The sequence below is a fragment of the Vigna radiata genome, chromosome 11 (genome assembly GCF_000741045.1).
Source record: "Vigna radiata var. radiata cultivar VC1973A chromosome 11, Vradiata_ver6, whole genome shotgun sequence".
Classification (NCBI taxonomy): Eukaryota; Viridiplantae; Streptophyta; class Magnoliopsida; order Fabales; family Fabaceae; genus Vigna; species Vigna radiata.
In genome coordinates this window covers 3,728,553-3,753,958 of record NC_028361.1, presented here as the reverse complement: position 1 = coordinate 3,753,958, position 25,406 = coordinate 3,728,553, and the positions used below count along the sequence as shown (strand labels likewise).

At 36.0% G+C, this 25,406-nt stretch overlaps 5 protein-coding genes across 9 annotated transcripts; 3 read left to right on the top strand and 2 right to left on the bottom strand.

Annotated features, from left to right (window-relative positions):
* The first annotated feature begins 1,262 nt into the window (after positions 1 to 1,262).
* On the top strand, positions 1,263 to 4,706 carry LOC106778048 (galactomannan galactosyltransferase 1). Its single transcript, XM_014665934.2, has 2 exons — positions 1,263 to 2,917; positions 4,212 to 4,706. Exon 1 carries the CDS (start codon positions 1,521 to 1,523, stop codon positions 2,880 to 2,882), a length of 1,362 nt encoding a protein of 453 aa, XP_014521420.1. The 5' UTR covers positions 1,263 to 1,520; the 3' UTR covers positions 2,883 to 2,917; positions 4,212 to 4,706.
* Positions 4,707 to 4,836: 130 nt separating this feature from the next.
* LOC106777451 lies at positions 4,837 to 6,973 on the bottom strand. The gene is made up of 4 exons (XM_014665033.2): positions 6,806 to 6,973; positions 6,672 to 6,735; positions 6,379 to 6,600; positions 4,837 to 6,280 (listed from the first exon to the last, which is right to left on the bottom strand). The coding sequence occupies exons 1-4, from the start codon at positions 6,875 to 6,877 to the stop codon at positions 6,135 to 6,137; spliced, it is 504 nt and encodes a 167-aa protein (XP_014520519.1). The 5' UTR covers positions 6,878 to 6,973; the 3' UTR covers positions 4,837 to 6,134.
* A 3,749-nt stretch (positions 6,974 to 10,722) lies between these two features.
* LOC106777421 (VQ motif-containing protein 29-like) lies at positions 10,723 to 11,597 on the top strand. Its single transcript, XM_014665005.2, has one exon. It carries the CDS (start codon positions 11,081 to 11,083, stop codon positions 11,522 to 11,524), a length of 444 nt encoding a protein of 147 aa, XP_014520491.1. The 5' UTR covers positions 10,723 to 11,080; the 3' UTR covers positions 11,525 to 11,597.
* Positions 11,598 to 15,185: 3,588 nt separating this feature from the next.
* On the top strand, positions 15,186 to 17,553 carry LOC106778090. The gene is made up of 3 exons (XM_014665995.2): positions 15,186 to 15,870; positions 16,056 to 16,243; positions 16,667 to 17,553. Exons 1-3 carry the CDS (start codon positions 15,321 to 15,323, stop codon positions 17,348 to 17,350), a joined length of 1,422 nt encoding a protein of 473 aa, XP_014521481.1. The 5' UTR covers positions 15,186 to 15,320; the 3' UTR covers positions 17,351 to 17,553.
* A 2,464-nt stretch (positions 17,554 to 20,017) lies between these two features.
* On the bottom strand, positions 20,018 to 24,177 carry LOC106776469 (ACT domain-containing protein ACR1). Of its 5 annotated transcripts, none has more exons than XM_014663935.2 (8): positions 23,895 to 24,177; positions 23,303 to 23,434; positions 23,112 to 23,157; positions 22,267 to 22,381; positions 21,949 to 22,016; positions 20,883 to 21,527; positions 20,701 to 20,805; positions 20,018 to 20,623 (listed from the first exon to the last, which is right to left on the bottom strand). In XM_014663935.2, exons 2-8 carry the CDS (start codon positions 23,371 to 23,373, stop codon positions 20,243 to 20,245), a joined length of 1,431 nt encoding a protein of 476 aa, XP_014519421.1. In that variant the 5' UTR covers positions 23,374 to 23,434; positions 23,895 to 24,177; the 3' UTR covers positions 20,018 to 20,242. The 5 variants fall into 5 exon arrangements, with proteins under 5 accessions (XP_014519421.1, XP_014519420.1, XP_022631534.1 ...); XM_014663934.2 differs by having other exon boundaries at positions 23,303 to 23,431; XM_022775813.1 differs by having other exon boundaries at positions 23,303 to 23,426.
* Positions 24,178 to 25,406: the final 1,229 nt, after the last annotated feature.

Below are 25,406 nucleotides of genomic sequence, written 5' to 3'. Positions count from 1 at the left end.
ATTGTAACGTATGTTTCTCTTGCTCGGTTACTTTCTGTTCAGTCCCACACTAGGCCGATAAGTCATATACGGTACAGATAGTAAACCTTAAATTGCGATCGTCAGTGCCCCATCATAAACATGTGATTATGAAATGAGAATGTGTATTGTTTTATTTCAACTGTAACCGGTCAATAACCAATAGTGTGTCTGTCCCAGAGCAGAAATTCTTAAATTGATTGGAAATACTTGGACCACAGACTAACAGTTAAATTCCTTACACTCAGAACAGTGAAAAGAAAAATTAGATTTTGTTCCTCGCTAACTTGCATGATAAACGGAAAAATTTTCATGTTGAAGATAACTTTATTCTTGTTGGTGTTTTAACACGTTATGGAGCAGCGCAGTAAAACATCTTTGACTGAATAGGTATATATAATGACAAGTAAGAAAAAGCGCAACAGATAATTTTTAGGTTTTTTAGAAAAACTTAATTACTTTACAGCGAATATTATACTTTGATAATCTATACAGTTTTGCATGAACTTAGTTACTTATTCTGTTTGTGAATCTGAAATAACCTTAAATATGCGGAAGTATATATGCTTGTTAGATTGAGAGGTATACTGGTAGAAAGAAAGTTGGAATGGACTTTAAGGTGTTTGGCGGGACCAACGTGTCGGTCTCATTCCACGTGTCTATAATATGATGATAGGCACGTGAATTGCAACGAAACAAAGTAAATGTACGTACCCTACTTCGGTAATCCCTTTGAAAGGAATTAATATCAGTACCGGAGCAACATGCAAGGTAAATAAATGGTGTAACACCGTACCCTATCCTCCATTCATTCTTCCAATTAATATAAATTAACTGAGTTATTCTTATTGCTACCATGCTGATTTTTCATGAGAAGCATTACATATATTTCGCTTGGATTAAAGGAAAAACACTTTCCAGTCCCCTGGTTTTCTTTAATTTTAGTCAGCAGCTTCAATCACGATATAAATCTATAAAATCAGTTTACTTGGCCAATTTTGTACTGTACATGATTTAAAGCTTTCACATGCTCATCTCTTCTTTTCTTTCTTCATCCATCACTGTCCATGTATACATGCTTGAATGACACAGTCATCAGAAAAGAAATTAGAATCTTGAAAGTCAGTTTTCTGATTCTTTTTGCAGAATAAAACGTAGATGCGTAACATTAAATTAAATTAGAGCAAAACAAATTCTGGTAGTTAACGTTTAGAAATTTGTCGTTTATTTGTTTGGTTAATCTCTTTAGTTGTTTTTTACCTTTAACTTTATTTTTGGGAATTCTGCCATGCCGTAGATGGCGCGCTACCTCTTTCTTATAAACAACAACAATGCGCATAAAGATAGTCCCAGAGAGTTTCCAATGTTAGAAACCTATAGTACGTGTTACTCTTCTGCTTCCAGTCACAAACTCTGCTAATTTTATTGTAACCAACACTGGTAAAGTGGCCAGAATTCTGCGCAACAGCACGCAAGGTTTCCAGTTTCCACACTTCACTAAAATGGTAACATCTGAACTCTCTGATCACCACCACCACCACCAGCACATTAGCAACAATTCTCCCATGGCGAAGCCCATTTCCCGAAACAAAAACTCTTCTATATTCCTCTCCGACGGTTGCCTTTTCCTCGGAGGAGCATTATCCGCTCTTATCCTCGTCTGGGGTTTCTCCTCCTTCACCACCTTCCCCAACGACACCCTCAACTTCGAAACCCTTTCCCAAAACGACGCCGCATCGTCCCGCACTCCCGACTTAACTTTCGACCCTCCGGACAAAACTTTCTTTGACGACCCGCAAATGGGTTACACCATGGACAAGAAAGTCCGGAACTGGGATGAGAAGCGCGAACAGTGGCTCAAACTCCACCCTTCGTTTTCCGCCGGGGCAAAAGAAAGGGTTTTGATGATCACCGGCTCGCAGCCGGAGCCGTGCCGGAACCCTATCGGCGACCACCTTCTCCTGCGGTTTTTTAAGAACAAGGTAGACTACTGTCGGCTACACGGTTACGATATTTTGTACAACAACGCACTCTTAGACCCCAAGATGTTCGCGTATTGGGCCAAGTACCCTGTGGTGCGGGCCGCGATGATGGCCCACCCGGAGGCCGAGTGGATCTGGTGGGTTGACTCGGACGCGTTGTTCACCGACATGGAGTTCAAGCTCCCTCTGGAGCGTTACAAGGGGCACAACCTTGTAGTTCACGGGTGGCCCCACCTGATTCACGAGAAGAGAAGCTGGACGGGCCTGAACGCCGGCGTCTTCTTGATCCGAAACTGTCAGTGGTCTTTGGACTTCATGGAGTCGTGGGCCAGCATGGGCCCGCAGACGCCCAATTACGAGAAATGGGGAAAGACGCTGCGGTCAACTTTCAAAGACAAGTTCTTCCCGGAGTCAGACGATCAGACCGGCCTGGCGTATCTGATCGCGATCGAGAAGGATAAATGGGCGGACAGGATTTACCTGGAGAGCGATTACTACTTCGAAGGATACTGGAAGGAGATCGTGGGAACGCTGCAGAACATCAGCGAGAAATATAAGGAGATGGAGAAGGGGGTGCGCAGGTTAAGGAGGCGGCACGCTGAGAAGGTGAGCGAGAGCTACGGTGACATCAGGGAAGAGTATTTGAAGGATGCCGGGTTCGGTAAAGGGAGCATGCGGAGACCCTTCATCACGCACTTCACCGGATGCCAACCCTGCAGTGGAAAGTACAATGCCATGTATTCCGCCGACGATTGCTGGAACGGAATGCACAAGGCTCTCAATTTCGCCGATAATCAGGTCATGCGCAATTTCGGTTTCCATCGCTCCGATCTACTCCTTAACTCCGTTTCCCCTCTCCCTTATGATTATCCTCATCCATGACATCATCATCATGACGATTATGACCATGACCCCAGGTAATTCTTTAACTAATCTACTATTATTCTTCACCAGTTGTCAACTAATATTCCTGAACCAGTAGTTTCTTTATAATTATAATATTTCATTCCAGTTTAAGTGATAATTTAAATGAAAGGGATAGTTTCATTCTTCACGAATCCCTAAAATCTATTTTAATTTGTTTGGTGCTTTGTCCCATATTCTTTGGTAATCTTGTCTCCCTCACTTTTTTATTTTGACTAAATCAATGCTCTTTTTGATTATTATCACCTTGCTGCATGTCGTGTAAATTATAACCCAACTATTCTGGTTCAAAACGAATTCACGAATCCCACGCCGAAATATCCTCCCAAACCACCGGTGACAGCATAAAGTGAAATCCTCTGTAATCTCGAGTTTTACATTGCTCTGTTCAGCATGACTAACTTTTGTCTATTCTTAGAACATTAATTTTTAAATCCTATTGAAACTAACATAATAGCAGCACCTCTTGAGCATATAAAACTTAGGTATTGTACAATCAGAATTAGCAGGGTATTATTTTCTGATGAAAAATGGTATCTCATTTTATCTCAACAACATCAGTCCTTTTACATACCAAAATTACAATACTTGTTGTGGAGATAAAATAGTAGTTTTGTTATAGAAATCAACAATTTTTGCTGAGATACTAAAATTTTGAAATTATATAAGAATATGATAAAAACTAAATTTTGAAATAAAGTAGGTTTAGTGGGAATTGGAATACTGAACCAAAGCTCTGCGTAATTGCATTAGAAAAGCGTAAACATTGACGGTTACAGTGTGGGCATAACAGTAGTGCAACGTGAATGGAGACAAAATAGGAAGTGGTGAACAGATGAAGGAAGTTGAGTTTGTGCACACTGACAAGATTTCAATATGACATGGATTGAGGCAATCGAATGAAATGATACCTTGTATTATTGCAACATGCGGGTAGGGTGCCAGTTACGTTGTTGATTGTCGCTCAACCAACATGATCTTCAAATCATTCAATCCAAGGAAGTCAATCTACATACCCAACCATGTTTATCATTACTTTCCTGGAGTATTGGATCTGACAATCATGGCATTGGCTAAAAGGCCACTTTTACTAATTGTTTGCTTAAGTCCGCGCATGCATTCATACAGTTGATAAGCTGATTTTGAAAAACCTTTTCTTTATTTGAATCTCGAGGTGTTTAAAGTGTGCAAGATAATTCCAAAAAATGGAAAACCCTACGCTGTTTGTTGTTTGTTGTGGAAACATTTTATCGTGGATCTAATAAATGCTTACTTTTGGATGTGCAGTGTGAAGGACCCAGTGAGGTTGGATACATTTTACTGCGGGCCACTAGTAAACATGGATGGATGATGGGCATGAGCATGTGCATGAGTACAGAGTTTTCTTTCATCTATCTGTATTATTATGGGATTGTGGGGTTACACTCAACACTTATACCATTTAGTATCATACCCACCCATGTCAATATATTAGTTACTGTGGTGAAGTTTGGCTGTTTTTGTTTCCCTTTCCTCCAAGGCTAGTAGCTGCACATGTTACATATATACCAGTATAGCAAAATAACAGTGTTAAGCTTTGTGACGTTGTTATGGCTGCTCTTTTAGTGTTCCCAATATCAAGATGGCCAAAGAAGCCTATGGACTGTGACGTGAATTTTTGGAATGGGTTTTTCCATTACCAAACCTCTCTAAACTCATTTCTAAATACACCACAGTACTCTCCAATCAATATTTGTTTTTTGTTCATGTTGAAAGTTGGCACTACAAAACTCCCCAGATTTCCATTAGGTGTCATTTAAATAAGTAGGAAATGATTGTGGCAAAATGAGGCGAATCGCTCCATTTAACGAGTTAAGGGGAGTTAAAATATCTATTTAATTTTATAATTCATTCAACCCAATCTCACTATTTTTAAGTGAGTTGAAGGTGTGTTTGTTTGAGTCTACTCGTTGGGCTTGTTTCTTTTTAATATTCGTTATAGTTCACTAAAATTGAATTATGATTGTAAGTTTATTAATATTAATGTAGTTCTTTTTTTAATCTTTTAATGTCATTGGTCAGTGAGTGTATTTGCTGTTTTAATATATTAATTAGTGATTATTGTATTTTTTTGGCTTATATGCTTTTCAATTTATTTGCATTCATTTGGTGAATCAATTCACTATTCTTTTACAACCCATTTTGATTTTTTTTTTAATTACAGCAGATCAATCCAACCTTCATTACAAACTATTTTTTTTTTCACACGTGTGATATCATCACCCCAAATTCTTTGAGGTTCGGTTCATTAACGCCCAAGATTTCATTATGGCTATTTCTTCGTGCACCCCATTTTTTCTTGCTGCACCCCAGTATCATGAATTGGCCATTCTACCCTGTCTCTTCTCTGTCATTGGCCTCTGGCAGATGAGGAACCTGAAGAAAGAGTTCCTCTAGCACCTCCCTAACCTCGCCGGAGTTCCTCTTCATCAAAGAGGTCCGTCGCAACTGTTGTTTCTCTTGCGAGAACCTCACCTTTTGCATCGATTGCTGCTACCTGGCTGGAGCCCTCAACGACGCCTTCACATTGGAGCATCAAATAGCAGCTATTTTACACATTCCCATATTTGCGAAGGTCCAACGAGTCTCCTGTCTTTGAATGTAATGGCGAGGGCACTTACATTGACAGTTGCACTAACATTGTTGGCACTCTGATGATGTAGATGCAGAAGAATGAGTGATGGTGGTGAGGAATGAGCGAAGAAGATGAAGATCCAGTGTGAAAATGCCTTCTGAATTTTAAAATCCTAAAGGTTTTTTTTTTTTTTTAATTCATTCCATAAATAGTTTTCAGACTGCACATTTCGAAATACATTAGTGTATTTCAGATATGTAAAAAAGGACCAGCATTACAGGACTTCTCGTTTTTCATCACCTGGATGCAAGAACTGTAAACCCATTAAATGCGTCTACCACTTTCTCCTCTCGTGATCGATGATCTATTTTACACATTCCCATATAAATTGAGGGGGTAATAAATGAAATTATGAAGGAAACCACAGTCACAGAATGATGCTGTTAACCAAGGAAATTTGTTGAGTAACAAGAAGCAAACTCGTTTTAATACAGCCATCCATTCTGAAACTACTTTACAAAATTAACCACTGTATCACGAGCTCAACTATACTCTAAAGAATAGCATCTCTATCTGTGATTGTTTCCAGCATATACTTATAAACGGGCTTCTTTTAGGTCCTCAGCGGAACTTTGATTTGTGTCGCCCAAAGTAGAGGCATTTCCCTTTTGTTTGGCAAGCCTTTTTGCCATCCTACGGTGCTTCACTTTCCCTGATTTACCACCACAATCCGCCACACCACCTAAACCAACGTGTGTTGCATAAAAGTCAGAGAAAACATAACGCGATCAATAACACAATAAGACGTTGATAAAAGGATAGTGACAATGTTCTTGGAACCTTCTTCAGAAGCATTTGATCGAACAGGTGGAGTATCACGTGTAACTTGAGTGGAAGTCAGAGGCAACAGCGGTCCAATAAGTTTTCCGCGACGAACGACTTCTTCCTTCAGTTTCTTCTTCCGAATTTTCTTTCGCTGGGCCCTGCTGAGCTTCTCTGTCTCCGAGTCATGCTCTTCTTCAACGCTAGTCGAGGAATTGTTGTCACAATGATCCAAAGCACCTACATTTCAACAATGTTTCTTTCAATTTTTGCGATTGTTAAAGCATGGTTCCTGCTGTCCAAAATCGTACCTGAAATAACGTCAGAAGCAGACTCTTCGATCAAGGGTTCCGCAGGTTCCAACTCTCGTTCGCGCTAGACGACGATAAAAGTATACTATTAACCTTGGAATTGAAAGAAAATAATGAGAGGCAAAAAGATATACCTGAGGAGAGGAGGGATATAGCATATTAACGATGGCTTCATTGAACCTGCGTTTTCTGTCATCAGGATTCATCAAATCAATGTCAAAATTTGAAATTTTTTGGGACTGTCTCTTATTTTGGGGGCTATTTTTCTTCAGTACCAAGTTTTTTAAATTATTCTCAAGAAACTACGTTGTCATGAATTCTTTTAACCAATATTTTTCAACAAAATATTATCATTAATGGGGATGGAAGACAAAAATAGAGTCTGATGTTACAAGCGCAATTAAAAAAATTATTGAAATGTATTAACTAACATTATTTAATATAAATAGGTTCTTTTAATTAAAATATAATGATTTTTTAAATGCTTAAAACCATAGAAGGTTTGAATAAATTAAAACTCAATATTGGGAATACTGAAAGGGTAGAGATAAGAGAAAAAGTCCAAAGTCAAAAGCATGGTGTCTGCGCGAATGACTGATGTGAAAAAAAAAATGGCTTAATTGGCTCACGTTTTTTGTTGACTCGTCACTGGAGGATGACAAGATTGTGAGTTAAAAGAGTGAAGAATAACCCTAAAAATTCAGCACATAAACATTGACTCGCATCATCCCCTTCTATATATTTGTGAGCAAGAAAAAATATGTTATATTTTAATAAATATTCGTATTTTTAAACATGCACGCTTAATACTAAACATTTTATTTGATAACTTAGAAGGGTAGAATCTTAAAAATAAGGCTTAATTATATAACATCTAGCGCATAGCTTGAATTGAATTATATTTGACTTAAGTCGAGTTAATTATATATAAAAAGAAGATATATGTTAACTCAGCTTCAACTTGTTTCTTATGAAATTCAGCCTTACCGTGATAACTTTAAATTTATGTTTGAACATTTAATGGAATGTAGAACAGAATAAAATGGGATAAAATAAAATAGTGTAAATACAAAACCATAACAATTTATTTATTTATTTGCTAAGAAACTTTAATGATAAAACCTTTTTTCTAACACGTTTTCCAAATCAAAAGAAAAAAAAATGTGTATATTAGATAGAAAAGGTTGAAATTCATTTCACCAAGTTTCACACATTTTTCTTGCGATCACACTTTCATTCCATCATCTTATGATTATTTACTCTCACTTTGGCAAATAACAGATAGTAGAAGCAACAAAATCACTATGAAATTTTCAAAATTCTTTTGATAATTAATTCACACATAAACCATTTTAAATATTAATTGCCAACAACTAAATCGGTTGGAATTTAGAGAATACTATTCCGGTCGGGATTTTGTCTAAGCTCCTTGCACAATTTCCCATTTCGAATCGTCCGGTCCTTCACTAATCCAACTTCCGTTCGACCGTTCTCCTTCGTCAAGACCGGCCGGGTACCTGCCAATGGCACTCCGACGCTCAAGTCAGTGTTCAGTCTCTTTTATAATAAAGGTAGAGATAGAGATAGAGAGAGAGAGAAATAAATGTGCATTCAATGTGTCCTCTACCTCTTACCTTTGACCCCCTATTTATAGTTTTTCTCATGGGCCCATGATTAGTGAAACCTTAATCACGGCCCAATTGCAGGCCTGTTGGGGCTAATTTGGTTTTACCTTAATCCTGGATGCTTATCATGCTTCCATATTCGACCTCTGTCGTACGTCCATGTAGCACCCTAAGTTAAGTTTTCGTGTGAGCGTCTGGTTTTATGGTGGGCAGGCCCCCCGAGTTCTGACTGGCATATTTTTGACGTAATGACGCATTTGACCGTCCGGTCTTCTTGCTGTGATGAATTCTTCAAGGTTTTTCTTATTGACGCGTTCGTGACCGGCTATGATTATACAGTCATGCGGACACGACAGCGTCGTACTGGCGTCCCGACTCCAGACATGGCCAGCTTGGTTGCCGGCCGTCCGTACGGCGACTGGGAGCTTCGGAGCCCATCGCCTAGGTCATACGTTTCGTCTCTCAGGATTTCTTCAAAGTTTCTGATACACAAAGGTTAGTCCCGGCCGCCGAGACCGGGCTTCACCGTTGTGTTTCCTCGGGATTTTGGTGTGGCGGTCGTCCTGACGATCCCTAAGACCGTCCGTCTACCTCCTTACAGTACAAATACAATCGTTGAAAAAAAAAAAAACTGTTGCAGACTTTATGTTTGTGGCATGTATTAAATAAATGGAAGGCTTAATACCTCCCTTGGTCCTCGTATTTGTGTGAAAATCTTAGTTCGGTCCTCAAGTTTAGAACTGTCTCAATTCGGTCATAATTTTTGTAAAAATGCACACATTTTACCCCAACTGTTAACTGATCTCAAACGGCGTTAAGTTTAGCTGACGTGGTATGCTGACGTGTTGGCTTAATCCCTTCTCGGTCCTCGTATTTGTGTGAAAATCTCAGTTCGGTCCTCAAGTTTTGAACTGTCTCAATTGGGTCACAATTTTTGTAAAAATGCACACATTTTACTCCAATCGCTAACTGATCTCACTGTGCAAAAGTTATCTTCTGCTATCAGTGGAATAAATAGCTTAAAGGTTGGTGATGAACCTATAGGTTACCAAGTTGGTTCATTTTCAGAAAAGGCTGTGAGACTGATTGCATTGGTTACGCGAGTTTTCCGGTGACTTTATTTTTTGAGTCGACTAGATAATCTGTGTAAAATCCTTAATTCTCAGAGAGATGAATAAAATCCCCAATTCAAATAAACTAAATAATAAGCATTGTGCCACGTGAAACACTGCTTATTTTAAAAAATAATTCATATAATTAAATAATACACGTCAGCATGTCCTCTGGCTACCACGTCAGTTAAACTTAACGCCGTTTGAGATCAGTTAACGATTGGAGTAAAATGTGTGCATTTTTACAAAAATTATGACCCAATTGAGACAGTTCAAAACTTGAGGACCGAACTGAGATTTTCACACAAATACGAGGACCAAGAAGGGATTAAGCCAACACGTCAGCATACCATGTCAGCTAAACTTAACGCCGTTTGAGATCAGTTAACGGTTGGGGTAAAATGTGTGCATTTTTACAAAAATTATGACCCAATTGAGACAATTCAAAACTTGAGGACCGAACTGAAATTTTCACACAAATACGAGGACCAATGGAGGTATTAAGCCTAAATGGAATAACAGAGGCATTTTTCTAAAAGAAAAGCCAGGAGTTTAATAGCTTATGGTACGGAATTTGGTTAACGAAGATACCATTAGTTCTTCAACCTTTAATATCAATAATAATAATAATAATAATAATAATAATAATAATAATAATAATAATAATAATAATAATAATAATAATAATAATAATACAAAAATAAAATGGACACCTGCACATCATTAACAAGGTTAACAACAGGGACCAATCCATAACATACATGCACTTGAATAATTTATCGTTTCCCTTTCCCAAACTAGTAAAAAGAAAAACAATATGTCTTCTTTGTGATGTTGGCCATTTCTAGTAACTGTTCAATCTTCATTCTGAATTCCAAAAGGCACGAACATTCATTGAAAAGCAAGTATATAGAGTTTGAAATTGACAGCTTATGAGTAGCTAGGCGGCTATAGTTAAAACATTAACATTATATTGGAAAAATCGTTTAAAAGTAAATAAATTATGTTATTGCCAAGTGAATGGAAGTGTCTTTTCATTCTGTGAGTAGTTTGCTTTCAATTGACAAAACAGCGACACGCAGTTATAAGAATAAAATCTAAAAATTATTATTTTTCCCAGTCACGTAAATTGAATATAATAAAACTTTTAAGATGATAGTCATTTTAACACAATCAAATAACAAAAAAACACATGATTCATACACACGAGAAGCATCTTTTTAAAAGACAATAAATCACATGATTCAAAGCATAATGTGGAAAGAAGACAATCATAAAGGATATTGTAATTAATAATAGTAATAATATTATAATTAAAATGGTGATCCATCCAACCTCATTATTTTGACCATGAATGAGACGAGTTCGCATGTGCATTAATGATGATACATTCCGCCGACGGTCAAGACAAAAATCACGTCTGAATCCTGAGCTGCCTCATCCTCAAGTCGTTGTCTTTTATTGACATTCCATGCAACAATGAACTCTCCTTCATCATCGTTACCCTCAATTTGCACACGACAATCTATAAATAATAGTTCAAAAGCAGCACACCAACATCGTGCCCTGTTATAGCCTCCACCCACGGAGCTTGATTCTCATATAAACCTCAATTTTAATCATAATTCCTACAGAAAATCAAATCAAACCAACCAAACTAGTGATCTAATTCATGGAAGCTTATTCCAGCTCTTACCCTGCGTCCAAGTCTAGTTCTATGCTTCATTCTGTGAGGAAGGCACCAGCAAAACCGTGGAAGAAGGCGCCGGTGGCACCACCGGCACCGACACCGATCAGAGTGTACAAGGTGGATGCTATCAACTTCCGCGACCTTGTTCAGCGGCTTACGGGTGCACCCGAATTCAACCCTGAACTTCATAATCAACTTTTCCAAAGGGTTTCACCTATTGCTACCGCGCCCCCACAGGCAATGTTGTCAAGCAGAGACAACATCGTTGCACCATCCTCTGCTGTGTCCTCCGCTAACTGGTACCAGGAGCAGAAACCTCAAACATTGGAATTTAATTTATCATCTTCCTCTTCTCATAACTGGTGCTCTGTCCCTCGTACCACCCAAGGAACTATGACCACCTTGGAACCGGGTCGGGTTCTTTAGTTTTTCTATCACTGTTTTTTTTTTTCTTAATGCTATGATGAAATAACATAATTTAAACTATCTCCTTTAGCTACATACGTTCAATCATTTTGTCTGATGCAGATAGTTTTTGTCCACAATTTGTTTCTTCTGGACTTCAGCTATCTAGATCTAGGATCCAGCATATGCTAGCTACACCTTTTTTTCATTATGTACTTTTTTGTATAGATGAAATTATAAAAATTTACATCCAATAAAAGTATAGAAGCGTGTGCAGATTCATGTGATTGGTGTTAAACTGAATTGAAAAGAAAAGGTCTAAAATCAAGATGGAAGAGAGAATTTAACTAATTGAATTCAAGTGTGTTTTGATACACACGTACCATGAATTCACGAATGCGATAGAATAGAATGCATGTGGAGCAGACGAAACGAATTCCAAGTTAGAAGAAAAAAATTGTTCAAAAAAGAAAATAACGTATTAAACAAAAACTGTTTGCGGATAATTTACGAATTCAACATTTGTAAGACCTGTTTCACTGCTGCATCACTACGCAATCATATGTTCTGTTCATTACATATAGATAAGACTAAGTTCGCTTTATCATAATAATAATTGTTTTCACTGTAATCAAACAAAGCACGTGTTCTTCATTGTCGACGGCCCTTCAATGTTTTTGTAAGTATTTTGAAGTCGTCAAAGAATAGTTGATGGGATAAAAAGACGTGGAGATAACTTTTAAAACAAATACGAAGTAAAATGTACATTGTAATTGAAAGAAATATATTTTTTAGTTCCCTACGTTAATTATTATCGTAAATATGTATTAATAGACCCGTTTTATCTGTATAATTATTTTAGAAAATGTTAGTCATATTAATTTATGTAGAATATTTTAAATTTTCATCTTATATCTTAGATTTTTCTTTATTATTATATAATTTGCATTATATTTTAATACTCATCATTAATATAAATTTTGGTAACACCAAACATAGTGTAGTAGTTTAAACTCCGGTCTTTGTAACATTTTTTTTTCAATCTCCAAGTCCTAACGATTTTTCCTTTTATTATCTTTGTTTTTTCTTCATTTTCTTAACTTATTCTTTTTCTTTTGTGGTTTCTTCAAAGTTTTCAGGCTCTAGTATCATTAAGTTACAACATTCATTTATGTTTGTTAGAAATCGAACTTGTTTTTGGATGGATTTAAATGATGATTCTTTTTGAACTTGAACTGATGTTAGAGTTGCAAGAGATTTTGAAGTTACAAAGATATGTGTATGTATATTGTCTTCTCTCATTTCACTTTTCTTCTTAATTCCAAGTAACACTTTCATTTACTTCATGGTCTTTGCTAATCGTTAATGTTTTGGGTTTAGAGTTGAGTATCTCCGCAAAACACACATTCACACTTTTACTCCAATTTAGCTTAGGGTTGTTGGAAGTCTCACATCGACTAGAGATAAGGCGGATTTATAATACATAAGTGGAGTGCAAACCTCACCTTACAACCCAGTTTTGTGGGGTTGAGTGATGCTTAAAACTCAATTCATAATTTGGTATCACATATGTCCTTAGTCAAGATCCATCCTTGCTTATACTCCAAACTGTCTACAAGTATGGAATATAGTTAGCTTCTTGGTTTGAAGATTGTAGACTTAGTAGCCTTTTGATTGTGTATTGTATCCTAAGAAAATACCTTGTACAATCTTGTCAACTAGTTTGTGTCTCTTTTGGTCTAGAATGTGAATGTAACAAACAAATCTAAATGTTTTTAAATGTTTAGCTGATGGTTTTAACCTACTCCAAGCTTTGATTGAAGTCTTGTCTTGTATTGCCTTAGTAGGACATTTATTGAGTAGGTAGATTGCACTTTAAGCTGCTTTAGTCTTAGGTAGTCCTTTCTCCTTCAACATCGTCATCTCCATGACTGTGTGATTCTTTCTCTTTAACACAACATTTTGTTGTGAGTATATGCAACTATAAGTTGTCGTCATAGGACTTTATCTTTGTAGAATTTGTCAAACTCACGATATGTGTACTCTTGTCACAATCACTTCTAAATAATTTTATTTGTTTTTTCAATTTCTTCTCAACAAAGGGCTTAAATTTCTTAAAAATTCTAAAGACTTTTTACTTTGCATTTAAAAAATAAATCTATACTAGAGAAGTCATCAATGAAAAAAAATTGAAATATTATGAAAGCATCCTCATCGATCTACACGCATTAGTATAACTCAATTCTAATAAATCTTTTGTTTTTCATACTGTCCATCAAAAACAACAATTGATGTTATTTGTTAAGAAAAAATCTTTTATATGATTTATTATTTTTTATAAGCATAAAGGTTCTTTAATCATATTTTTCTAATATAAAAACTTTAAGGGTTAAATATGTTTTTAGTCCCTATATTTTGGGGCGATTTTGGTTTTAGTCCATCTTTTAAACTAAGGTACAATTTAGTCCTCCAACTTTAGAAAATTCTGGTTTTAGCATTTGAATTTTTTACACTTTTTGACACATTTTTGCTTCAATGTTAATTGAGAAACGCGTTTGAAACAACTAAGTAAAGTTAAAAAATTTTGATAAAAAAGACTAAAACAAGAGTTTTCTAAAGTTGAAGGACTAAATTGTACCTTAGTTTAAAAGAGGAACTAAAACCAAAATCGTTCCAAAATATAGGAACTAAAAACATATTTAACCCAAACTTTAAAACATGAATGTTAGAGTGATCAAATATCCCGTAACAAAGCCATTAATTATCAATTTCTACTCTCATAATATTAATTCCGAAGGTCTTTCCATAGTTACATTAATATTTTATAACAACTCCCACATTTAAAAGAGTTGTTAATTACGATAAAAAATTATGGTTAAACCCGCACGTAATTGTAATTAGTTAACTGTTTTTCTTGGTTGAAAGAAAATCTTCAATGCCATCTCACAAAATTGAAAAACTTTTAAATAAAAAACCTTGACATGTCATAAGCCACCACACCTGTTAGTGTTCGTTTATCATTTCCAAAAAAAAAATCTTTTACTTATTTTTTAATATAGCTTCCTTTATTTCCCACTTTTCACATTCATTTAAATATATAAGATTAAATATAATTTTAACCACTGTAAAATATCATATGTCCCGATTTTGATTCTCACACAAAACAAATTAGATTTCATCCTCTAAAATTTTAATTTTTTTATTTTAGTTTGTTTAATTGATTTTTTTGTGTATTCAATAAATTTTTTTGTGTAAATATTGGGGCATGATATTTTGTGTGATGATATTCATAGTGATTGAGGTTAAAAATGGCATCATGAGTTTTGCAATAAGAATTTAAATGATAAAATTTTCGAAGATATAAATGTGAGATTCATAAAGAAAATACTGAGAAGATTGAGTACCTTTGAACTAAGTCTTGACTTCACAAGTTTTATTTGACAAAATTGAAACTTAATCTATTCATTTAAGATTTGATTAAAAATATTTAATTAATTACAATGTGAAGAAATATAAACGTAAACATAATTAACAAAGAAAAATGTCATGTTTTTCAAAATTACGAATTAAAAGAATAAAAGTTGTCTTTAATCTCATTTTAAATGAAGAAAGGTTGCAGAGTTAGAAATAAGAATGAATTAGAAAAAGCTAATGAATAATTAGAATTAAAGGCAAAAAATAAAAATTTTTGGTTTGTGCAATCTGAAACGGTGTCGCAGAGTATGGTCTTATCTGGTGAAGGAGGGGAGTCTTGAGTTGGGAGGAAGTGGCGATCGAAATCTGGTAAGAGGCTGTAATCAATCAATCAAACCAAACCATGTCGTGGTTTGCAAGGACAATCGCAAACTCACTCAGACTCGACGACGATGATATCGACGATGACAATGGCGATAACCTAAAATCCCCTCCGCAGAAACCCGAATCAGAACCCGTTCAACCCGATTCCGCATCCACTCCCAGTCCCACCGCGCGCGGGGTCAAAGAGGATTTCAACGAGCTCACCAAATCCTTTTCCCGCCAGATATGGGGCGTCGCCTCCTTCCTCGCCCCGCCGCCTGATCCTCAACCCCGTAATCCCGACGCCGACCCCACCTCCTCTGACGAAGATATTATCGCCGGAATCCGTAACGATTTCGCCGAGATTGGTGGCAAGTTCAAGAGCGGGATCTCCAAAATATCTGGCAATAAGACGGTATCTGAATTCACCAAGATTGCTTCGAATTTCCTTCAGCTTGGATCCCAAGAGGAATACGATCTGGAAGGGGTTGTCGGAGTTACCGAGGACGTGGTTGCCTTTGCCAGAAGCGTAGCGCTGCATCCAGAAACTTGGCTCGATTTTCCTCTTCCTGACGATGCTGATTCTGATGGTATATCTACTATTTCACTCTTGGTTATGCAAATTCTGTTTACCGTTCCAATCGAAATTTCGAGATGATTTACTTTTACTTCTAGACATATGCCCTAATGGGCTTCTTAAGATGTTTATGTGTGTATTTTAGATGATATTTGATCGTGGCTGATGTTTCTCTATCTCTGGAATTTTGTCGCTTAGATTTTGATTTGTCCGATGCGCAACATGAGCACGCTTTAGCTGTTGAGCATCTGGCACCAAGCTTAGCTGCTCTTAGAATGGAACTGTGCCCCGGATACATGAGTGATGGTAACTTTTGGAAGATTTATTTTGTACTCCTGCATCCTAGACTCAGCAAAAGTGATGCTGATATTTTATCCACCCCCCAAGTAAGTTAAATTTTATTGGCGTTGGTTTTCTATATTCGTTGCATTTGAATAGTTTTTGTCGGGCAAATGTGAGCTGATGCCTCTAAAGTAAAATGATTGTGTTGTTTTGGTTTCTTTGTTTGCTTGTCTTAATTGCTTTAACTTTTATCGGGTGCTACTAATTATTGAAGCAGAGAAAACTAAGGTATTTCATTGTTCAGGATAGACATGGCATCGGAATCTTAAATCTTGTTATGAAAGTCCTTCATGATTCATGAAGTTATAAGTTATCTGTGATCCCTTTTTATGACTGAAGAAATGTGTCCAGCATGCTCCAAAATAAACATTGTCATGCTTGTCACATTTGATGTTAGCTATGTGGTAATTTTGGTGTTACTTGTGTCGTCCTTGCCTTTGTTACTACCAATCGTGGTATGTGTGCAGATAGTGGAAGCTAGAGCAATGTTAACTCAGGCCTTAGACAAAAGAGGTAAGGAAAAGAAAGAATCGGACTTATCTGCCGGAGGCAATATTCCTCCAAAAGAGGAGGAACAACATCTCTTTGTGCCAAACAGTTCTCCACTTGAATCTCTACCTCTTCAGGCATCTGTTGTTGAAGCAGTCCCATCTACGGTTACGTCTGATGTTGAAATGGAGAAAAATGCCACTCAAAGTGATGTTCCACAAATTATTGTCAAGTCCGTGGCTAAAGAGGAACCGGTAAAACCATCTGCAGAGCAATCGGCATCTGGTGCAACCAATAGATTTTTGGATGAAACCTATGAGGATGATGCCGACGATTGGCTGAAAGAAGAGGATAGTTCTGAAATGGTTGGTCCCAGTGGAACTTATATTCAAACTGGTAATGATGAGGATGTGTCATTCAGTGATCTTGAGGAGGACGATGTTGATGTACATGAAAGTAATAAGAAAACTAGATCAGGTTCTGACTCTTCAACAAAAGACTCCCGAGATTGGGTTCAGTTAGGTAGAAGTTCTCCTAGCTCTGACAAGGATAGGTTCTCTGTTGAAAGCAAACATGCTGGTTCTGAGCATTCAAGTTCTCGTAATTCTGTGACCAAGGAGTCCAGTGATTGGCTTAATGTCGATGACATTGATGTAATATGACAATGCCTTGGAATATGTCCCAGAGGTATGTTTTTTTATGTGATTCCTTTATATTTTGTGAATATCTGCATATAGTATGTGTACTCTACGATTGACATTCCGAAAGACTGTCTGTAAATAAAACCAGTCTCCACTGGGCATTGTGCTGTGTATGGTTATTTATTGCACCGTACATAAACTAAATCTTCTATTTGATATCTGAATTTCTAGTAAATGTTTATGATAAATATTTATTTAAAAGATTCGAACAACGACCCTTTATGAACATATACTGCAGGCGTTATCTATAGCAAAGTTTCTTAGCGTCCAATGCCATAGTGTTACTAGGCTATTTGGTTACCTAGAATCCTAGATGTTTCTTTTCAGGACTAACTACTAAATTAAGGACTCTTTCACCACCATTATTACAGACATTAAACAAATAGCTGTTGTGCCTAAACGTCAGATATCGTAAGTAGTTTCTGCTCACTACTTGTATTTGGGCTTTGTTGTTTCTCTTAACTTTACGAAGCATCCGTCTTTCTCTTGTAACTTCCATAATCTTTACACCTTTCTTGGTGTTCTTTCCTTTTTGAATTTTAATTAGAAAATATTTATTGGCTCTGCCTTATTTTATCGGTGGTTTAAATTACTGGGTTAACTATGTTGACAAGTTACAGCCTAAAAGGTTTGCATATTGTAGTGATAAATAATATTACCTCTTCAATATTAATAGAAGACATGGAAACAAAACTACGATTGTAAGATTAATTGTTATTGGACAACTTATAATATGGATGCTGAATATTATTGTTTTTTAGTAAATAATTAATTTGGTTCTTGTAGTATCATTATCTCATTTATTTGAAATTTTTCATGTTTTGTACCACCTATCGTGTTAGTTTCTCTGTTCTCGAGTTTGTTGAGTGATAGGCTGACTTAGGATTTCTTTCATTTCCCTTCTCTAGTGTTGTATCCATTTGATCTTTTCTGTAAAACAACATAAGTATGATTCCTCAGGATTACTTGCAACACATAGTACTCAATGAGTGTCCTAAACTTTTAGCATTTTGTCTGAGATGCTTTGTTTAGGAATTTATTTTGCTTAAGTATATACATGTTTTGTTTCTTGATTTTTTCATTATTAATGGTTTGACACGAGATACAAGTGAAGATTTTGAAAGAAAATTAGTTTTAATGACCAAAAATAATAGTCCAATTTTTTATTATTAAAGATCATAAAACCTTAAGGTACTTATTATGCTTAAATATTTTAAGAACTAAGAGAGAGAATAGCTCGATGCACAAATTACTGGTTTATTGGATTGTTTTTAATCAAAGTCAACTTTACTTTTTTAGTTAAGGAGCCATTTGATTTTAGAAAATATTTTCCACTTTTATCACTTTTTTATTTCAAATTATGAAGCATTGTTTTATTTTATTCTTTATTTTTATAAATATATACAACACACAGAAATAATGAAAATAATTGTATTATTTTCTGTTTTTATTTCTATTTTCACTGTTTTCTATATGAAAATTTGAAAAGAAATAAAATAAAGTGACATTTATTTTGTAATAAACAAATGAATACATGTTTTACAACTAAATGGTTCCTAATTGTTACCAATTTTAGTTATCTATATGAGAGTGACAATTGTTGAATGTGGAATCAATATTCGTTGGAATATTATTGACGATACATATGATAATATGATACTTAATGTAGACTTTGTCCATTGTTAGTTGTGTTGTAGTGATGCAATAACTTTAACTAGTGTTGTCGCAGTTTTATGGCCAACTGTTATGCAAGTCAGTGTGCAGCTTGACAATGATTAGTATGATAAATTATAGTAATAAATTTCCAGCATACTCTTTTCAGTTGTGTTCATTATTGGGTTGAAATTACCAAATTTACTATCAATCAGTTTTAGTTTATTGATATTTTACACGAGTTTTTGTAAGTAACACATGACATTCCTCTCGGTAAAAAGGAATTTAGCTGTTGTAAATGTCAAAAATATCATGTGTCTCGTTTCATTTTCTACTTTGAGTTTCTTGGAACATTTATGTCGCTATTTCTCTATCCACACATGCAAGTAGAAATTTGAATTAGATTTTATTTTCGTAGCAAGCATCAATATGAGTAGGAGGATGATAGCTAGAGCCAGTACGTTTTAACAGCTATTGAAAAAAGAAAACCTTGTGTTTTATTGAAGAATCATTGTTTACAAAATAAACTCTGTCAAATCAAGGTTAACAACAGAAAATTATTAGGAACTAGAAGGGAAACTGTCTTGTAAAAACAGAAGGGAAACTGCTGTTCATGTCGAGAAAAGGAGAGGCTGGTTTTGTTGGCTGCTTTGCCCCCTCTCTTAAAGGCGGGTAGGCCTAAACGTTAATACGTACTAATTATAAGTTGGAAGCTTTTCATTTGGAAAATTATATCTTGAGAGTGAAAGTTATTTTTTCAATAAACGAAATTACACTAGAATTAGTTTTGCATAGAAAGAAAGTATCACAGTGCCCTTTTTAATTAAAAAATATAATTATAAAATAGTTTTCAACATCAACTTATCATTCTCTCTTAATAATATTACTAGATCAAACCAAAATCAAACACTGGAAATTGGAACGAGAATATCAATAAAACTATTTCTATATGGCTAAATGCTCATCCTACCATGGTGACTTACGTACAGATAAAAATAACGACCTGGATATTGATGTGAGAAGAATGTGTACAATGACCATAAAATAAAAACGCAGGCTTATAATGTAGCCAGCTGCTCACTCTTTCAAAGTAAAAGGAAAAAGGCAAATTAAAAAAAAAAAAAAAAAGTCTATGTACAGAGCTATTTAGGAGCGATCGTTGGTTGAAGTAAAGGAAATAATTGAGGGGGAATAAGGTTGTCAGGATCTAATGGGGCCAAAACCGCCGGAAAGGCGTTCTAATCGAGACCATAGCAAGCTTCCAAGTGAGAATTTTTGCTTGGCTTCCTCTGTGTCGTTGGTTTGGTGTATAACCGAGGAGGAGGACGATGATTTATGAGGCCTATGGGGCGACTTATGATCAGTAACGACGGATCCACCGGTCTCTTGTCTCACCAATTCCACGATATTTGGGTTCACTTCTTCACCTGAACAATCTGTCACAAAGAATGATCCTACCGCTTTTCCTCCCTTCGTTCCGATCTCAACCCTCGATATGGATAACCCATTTTCACGTAACACCCGCGTCACATTCGACAGTAGCCCCACTCTATTTTCACTTACAATATCCACTCTCAATCCCTGCAACAGACATATATACATTCAAAATCCAACATCTCACTTTATTTTTAAAATGTAAGTACAACATACATACATACATGCGACAGTCTGCGCTCCACTGCAGCGATTAAGCATAAGGTTAGTTTTTGTTTCTCGCTTTCGCTGGGAATAACTGAACTACCCATCTGCCTTATGTAATACTCCTATGCATGACAATAGCACGTATTAGAACAACTGGCCCACCAATGACTAAACTAAGTTGTGAGAAATTATTATGTACCTGATGAGCAATAGATCTCTTGGAACTGATGGCGGCGTGGAACACCACATACTGCATGTCCGTTAACACGCACACGGTGTCGAACAAGAGCTTTGGACGGTCCCTGCTCCTCACGTTAACCACCAAGTACCCTTTGTCCTCGCATTTCCCGACAGACACGTGGGTCCCATCACAGCCCTTCTTGTGTTCCCCGCTACTGTCTCCCTCACACGCGCGGCAACTCTCGTAATCCCTGTCCGCGTACATCAGCTGGTGGAGCCTCCTCTCCCTGTGGGTGTTCCCCGCCCCCAACCTCGTCATCCTCACCCTCTTCCTCTCTCCCCTATGGGCCGCCACCACATTTTCCAGCTGCTCCTCCATTAAGCCCAACCTTTTTGGGTCGCTTATGGGCCCTGCTTTGATCGCATCTTCCACCAATATTATACACGCCACCCTGTCGTTGTGGGTCCATGCAGTTGCTGCGGTAACGACAAAGTCCTGCTCAACCAACACTCCTGCTAGCTCTGATAGTAGGCCAGCTCGATCCACCCCACTCATCTCCATCGCTGTTATCTCCCTTCCCACCACCTCTTCCTCTCCTCCTTTCTCATTACCCCCTTCTCTATCCCTTGAAATCTTTCCGTTGCTTCTTGTCACGCACAGTTCCTGCACCATTATTATCTTTATTTCAAATGCTTCTAATCACTCATTTATTTCCTATCTTCCTCTTAATCTTCTTATTTCAATTTTGTTTCTCAACTTCAACAAATTCGCTTTAAAATATTTGTTTTACACTAAATTCATCCTTCTTTCATCACCTCATTATACTAATTTTAGTCATGATAAGCTTGTTAACACAGGCAAAAATTGTCTCTTCAGGTATGCATTTATCATGTCAACCACGAGTTATGCAGAGAAGTCTCAATGATATTGTTAAAATGTAATTTAACTCTTCAATCCAAAAGTTAAATTGTAATTTAATGATAACATTCAAAGAATTCATTTATGAATTTTTATGTTTTTCTAACAATTTGAAGTGTGACAGCATTATTTTTCAGTGCGAATAATAGACAATAGACAGAATGACCTGCTGGATGTGGAGCATGAGCGTTTCGTCTGTGAGCTTCTTGCCAGCTTCATCAGTCACGTGGAACACTGAATTTTGCAATAAAAAAAAAAAAAAAGACCCACGCGGCATGGATCAGAACCGGACTACTGACGTACGTTTGCAGATAACGAGAGTGTCCTACCAAGTTATGGGGCTTGGTAATATATGACGCATGCATAGCTCATGCATGGCATAGAAAGTGATAAGGTATTTATTTAATAATTATACATATTTGGGTTGATTGCGGAAAATGCAGAAAGCTGAGGAATAAAAGGGACTGGTGAGGGAGACACTGACCGTCCATAAACCATCCACCATCGGAGGAAATGTATGATTTGGAAATGATGAGATCAAGATCTGTCAGCACTTGGACCATCTCCAGTAATATCCCCTTCCTGTTTGCACTGTCTACCTGCTTTTCCACAACACACTATATTTAATTAATCTTCATTTTTCTAAAACAAACTGAAATCAAGCTCTTAATTAATTGCTGCACCCAGGTTTTGCCTCCTGATTGCCATGCTACCAAGTCTTGCTTTTTTCAATTACATATTTCATGCAAAAAATATTATATACTTTTTGTAAAATTAGTCTTTTTCTCTCTATCGCTAATCATCTTATCCCGTTCATCTATCTAATATAACCCGTGACACACCTTCCTAAAGGATTACGTCATTTTGATTGAATAGGAGCCATTTCTTAAAGAAGAGGAGCTTTTTCTTCTTATAAGATGACAAAAAGCAGACTGCTTTTATCCTTTGTCATTCATATCCTCTTTTAATGGTTAAAAAAGCAAGCACGTATTATAATTTGCATTGGCTTTTGATACCAAGTGTTAGAGGGACAACTCGGTGTCTTTGCATCTAATATAATAATAATATAATATAATAATGATTAGTTATCATACTCAAGCGCCAAGTGGTAATGTGCAGAATGGACATTAATCTAACATGTATCATGTCCTTCCCATTTTCCAACAGTGTGCTCATTAATTTAGCCAAAGAAGTAGCATTAGGACATATCATTGAAAGCCACAAAGGACGAATTGGGAAAACACAACGTATACAAGCATGATTAAATAGTCAATTACAAAATGATAATTTAAGATATATGCAACTTGACCATAGAGAATTAAATCTAACCTTCACCACAGTGCAGTCTTGGCAAGAATCATTATCGATGCAGACCCTGCCAACACATGATCAAATACGTGTATATCATTAAGGAATCAATCCACCATGATTCGGCTAAGCAAGAAAAACAATGATATCTGTCAAGTTGAACAAGAATAAGAAGAGGACAAAAAATAGCCAGAGAGGTTGTGCAGCAGTACCTGGGAGGATGTATTCTTTCTATGAGCGATTCAATCTCGCGATCGATGTGAGCGTGGTAACATATTTCCATTCTTTCTTATCAGCTATTTGAATTTGGAGGCTATTGGACAATAACCCCAGAACCTGAACTGCTATCAGTATAATAAAGATTCACAGGCTGTTAACTTAACATGATTATCTATCAAAAGAAATAAAACTTCACATGTTTAGAAAGTTTAGGATAGAGAAATCATGTTTGAGACCTGGGAAAATTAATAGCTTCCAAAGAACGTGAAAAATCAAAACAAACAATCTGACATATATAGATTAAGAAGCGTTCAAAGGGAATGAACAGAAACGCATATTCAAATTATGTGATAATAAAAAGAAAACGTGGGTATAATGAAGCGCCGTATATCTCGTTTCCGAAGCGATAACGCAGGAATAGCGACATGTATCATAACAAATTATATTTGATAAAACCGAAAGAAAGCTGTGTGGAAATTGAGAGGGTTTTCCATTGATGGTAGCACCGAAGGTTTGAAAAAATTGATGCATTATAAGGAATTTGAAAGGTAGAATGAATGAGAAATAATGTAATAGGGCGATTACCTGCTGTTGAGGAAGGAATAGCAGCAGGTGAAATACATGGAGTGGAGGTTTCGGTTTGAGAAAGAATTGGAGAGAGAAGAGGATTAAAGAACGGGACAAATCTTGATATTTTCTATCTTTGGCAGTGCGGCCTCTATTAGGAAAACCGAGTGCGTTCAGTTCTCGCATGTAGTATAAGCTAAACCCCGCGTAGCCTTAACAATTGGAAAATTCAAACACAACCAAAATGCAAAAATTCTGGATTCTCTTCTCTTTCTTATATGTTTCTCCGTGGCATCTGGAGATACGACACAACACTGCTAGAAATAATAAGAGAGGGAACAAATAGTAACTGGGACACAGGGAGAGTGTGAACTATTGTTGTTGTAATGCCACGTGTCCTTTGTTCTGTAGGTGGTGCAGTTGTGGAACATGATGCAGTCAAATATTACTACTACTAATGACGTTGTCGTGGCATCATGATTATTTCCCTGTTCAAGGGGAATCCACGTGTTCACTTTAAGCACTTACTGGTTCCCTTCTGGAATCGTATCATACTTGTTTCCAATTTCTACTCTTCTTTCGTATGTGAAGTCACAACACAACTTCCAATGACTGTGTAGACTAACGTTTTAAAGCAACTTCTTTTATATTTTTAGAAGCAATTTAGAATGTCTTGTAAAAGCACTTTAAACCACATTATTTTTTTTTCTGTTAAATAGATATAAAGTATAATATATTTTCATCTATACTTTTTAAATCCTACGTTGGTAAAAGGCCGTATGCATACATGATTCTAGAAATAGTTTACATAGCAATTTCTGTTTCAGTTTTCAACGGATCCAAAAAATAAAAATATCACATTAAATTATTTCTAAAATTAATATTTATTCTTAGTTTGGTACAAATAGACAATTATAGACTGATTTCTTTAAAAGATGCATTTATAAGATAATATAAAAAATTCTAACTAATAAATTAGAAAAGGTTATATATAAAGTAATTAATTTGTCTCAATATGTATTTATACGCGGGAGATGATGGTTGAACAATATTATTGTATAGCTGATGAGGTAAAAAAAAGAAAAGATAATAGTGAAGATAGATTATATATGAGAAGACATATGATTCGGTAAATTAAAGATTTTTTTTTATTATATGATGGAGAGGGTAGAAGTGAGAACAGTATATCATAATAAGTTAAAAAACCACTTCCATCATTTTAATTTGTTGAACCTTAATAGTAAAGAGAATAAGTTATGGAAGGATGTGTGGATTGCAATTATAAATAATATATTGGATCATAAGAATAATATAGTGTTTAAACAAAGGAAAGAGAATGCAAATGAGATATTTATTTTGGCACGACTTAATGCTTGGACTTGGATGAAACATAAAATTGACAATGTTAATTTTTCTTATTCTAATTGGATTCTTTGCCTAATTTAGTATATTCAATCTATCAAGAAATATATCCACACCACACGTTAAGACTAATGTTCTTTGACTACTATATCTTATATTTTAATATAT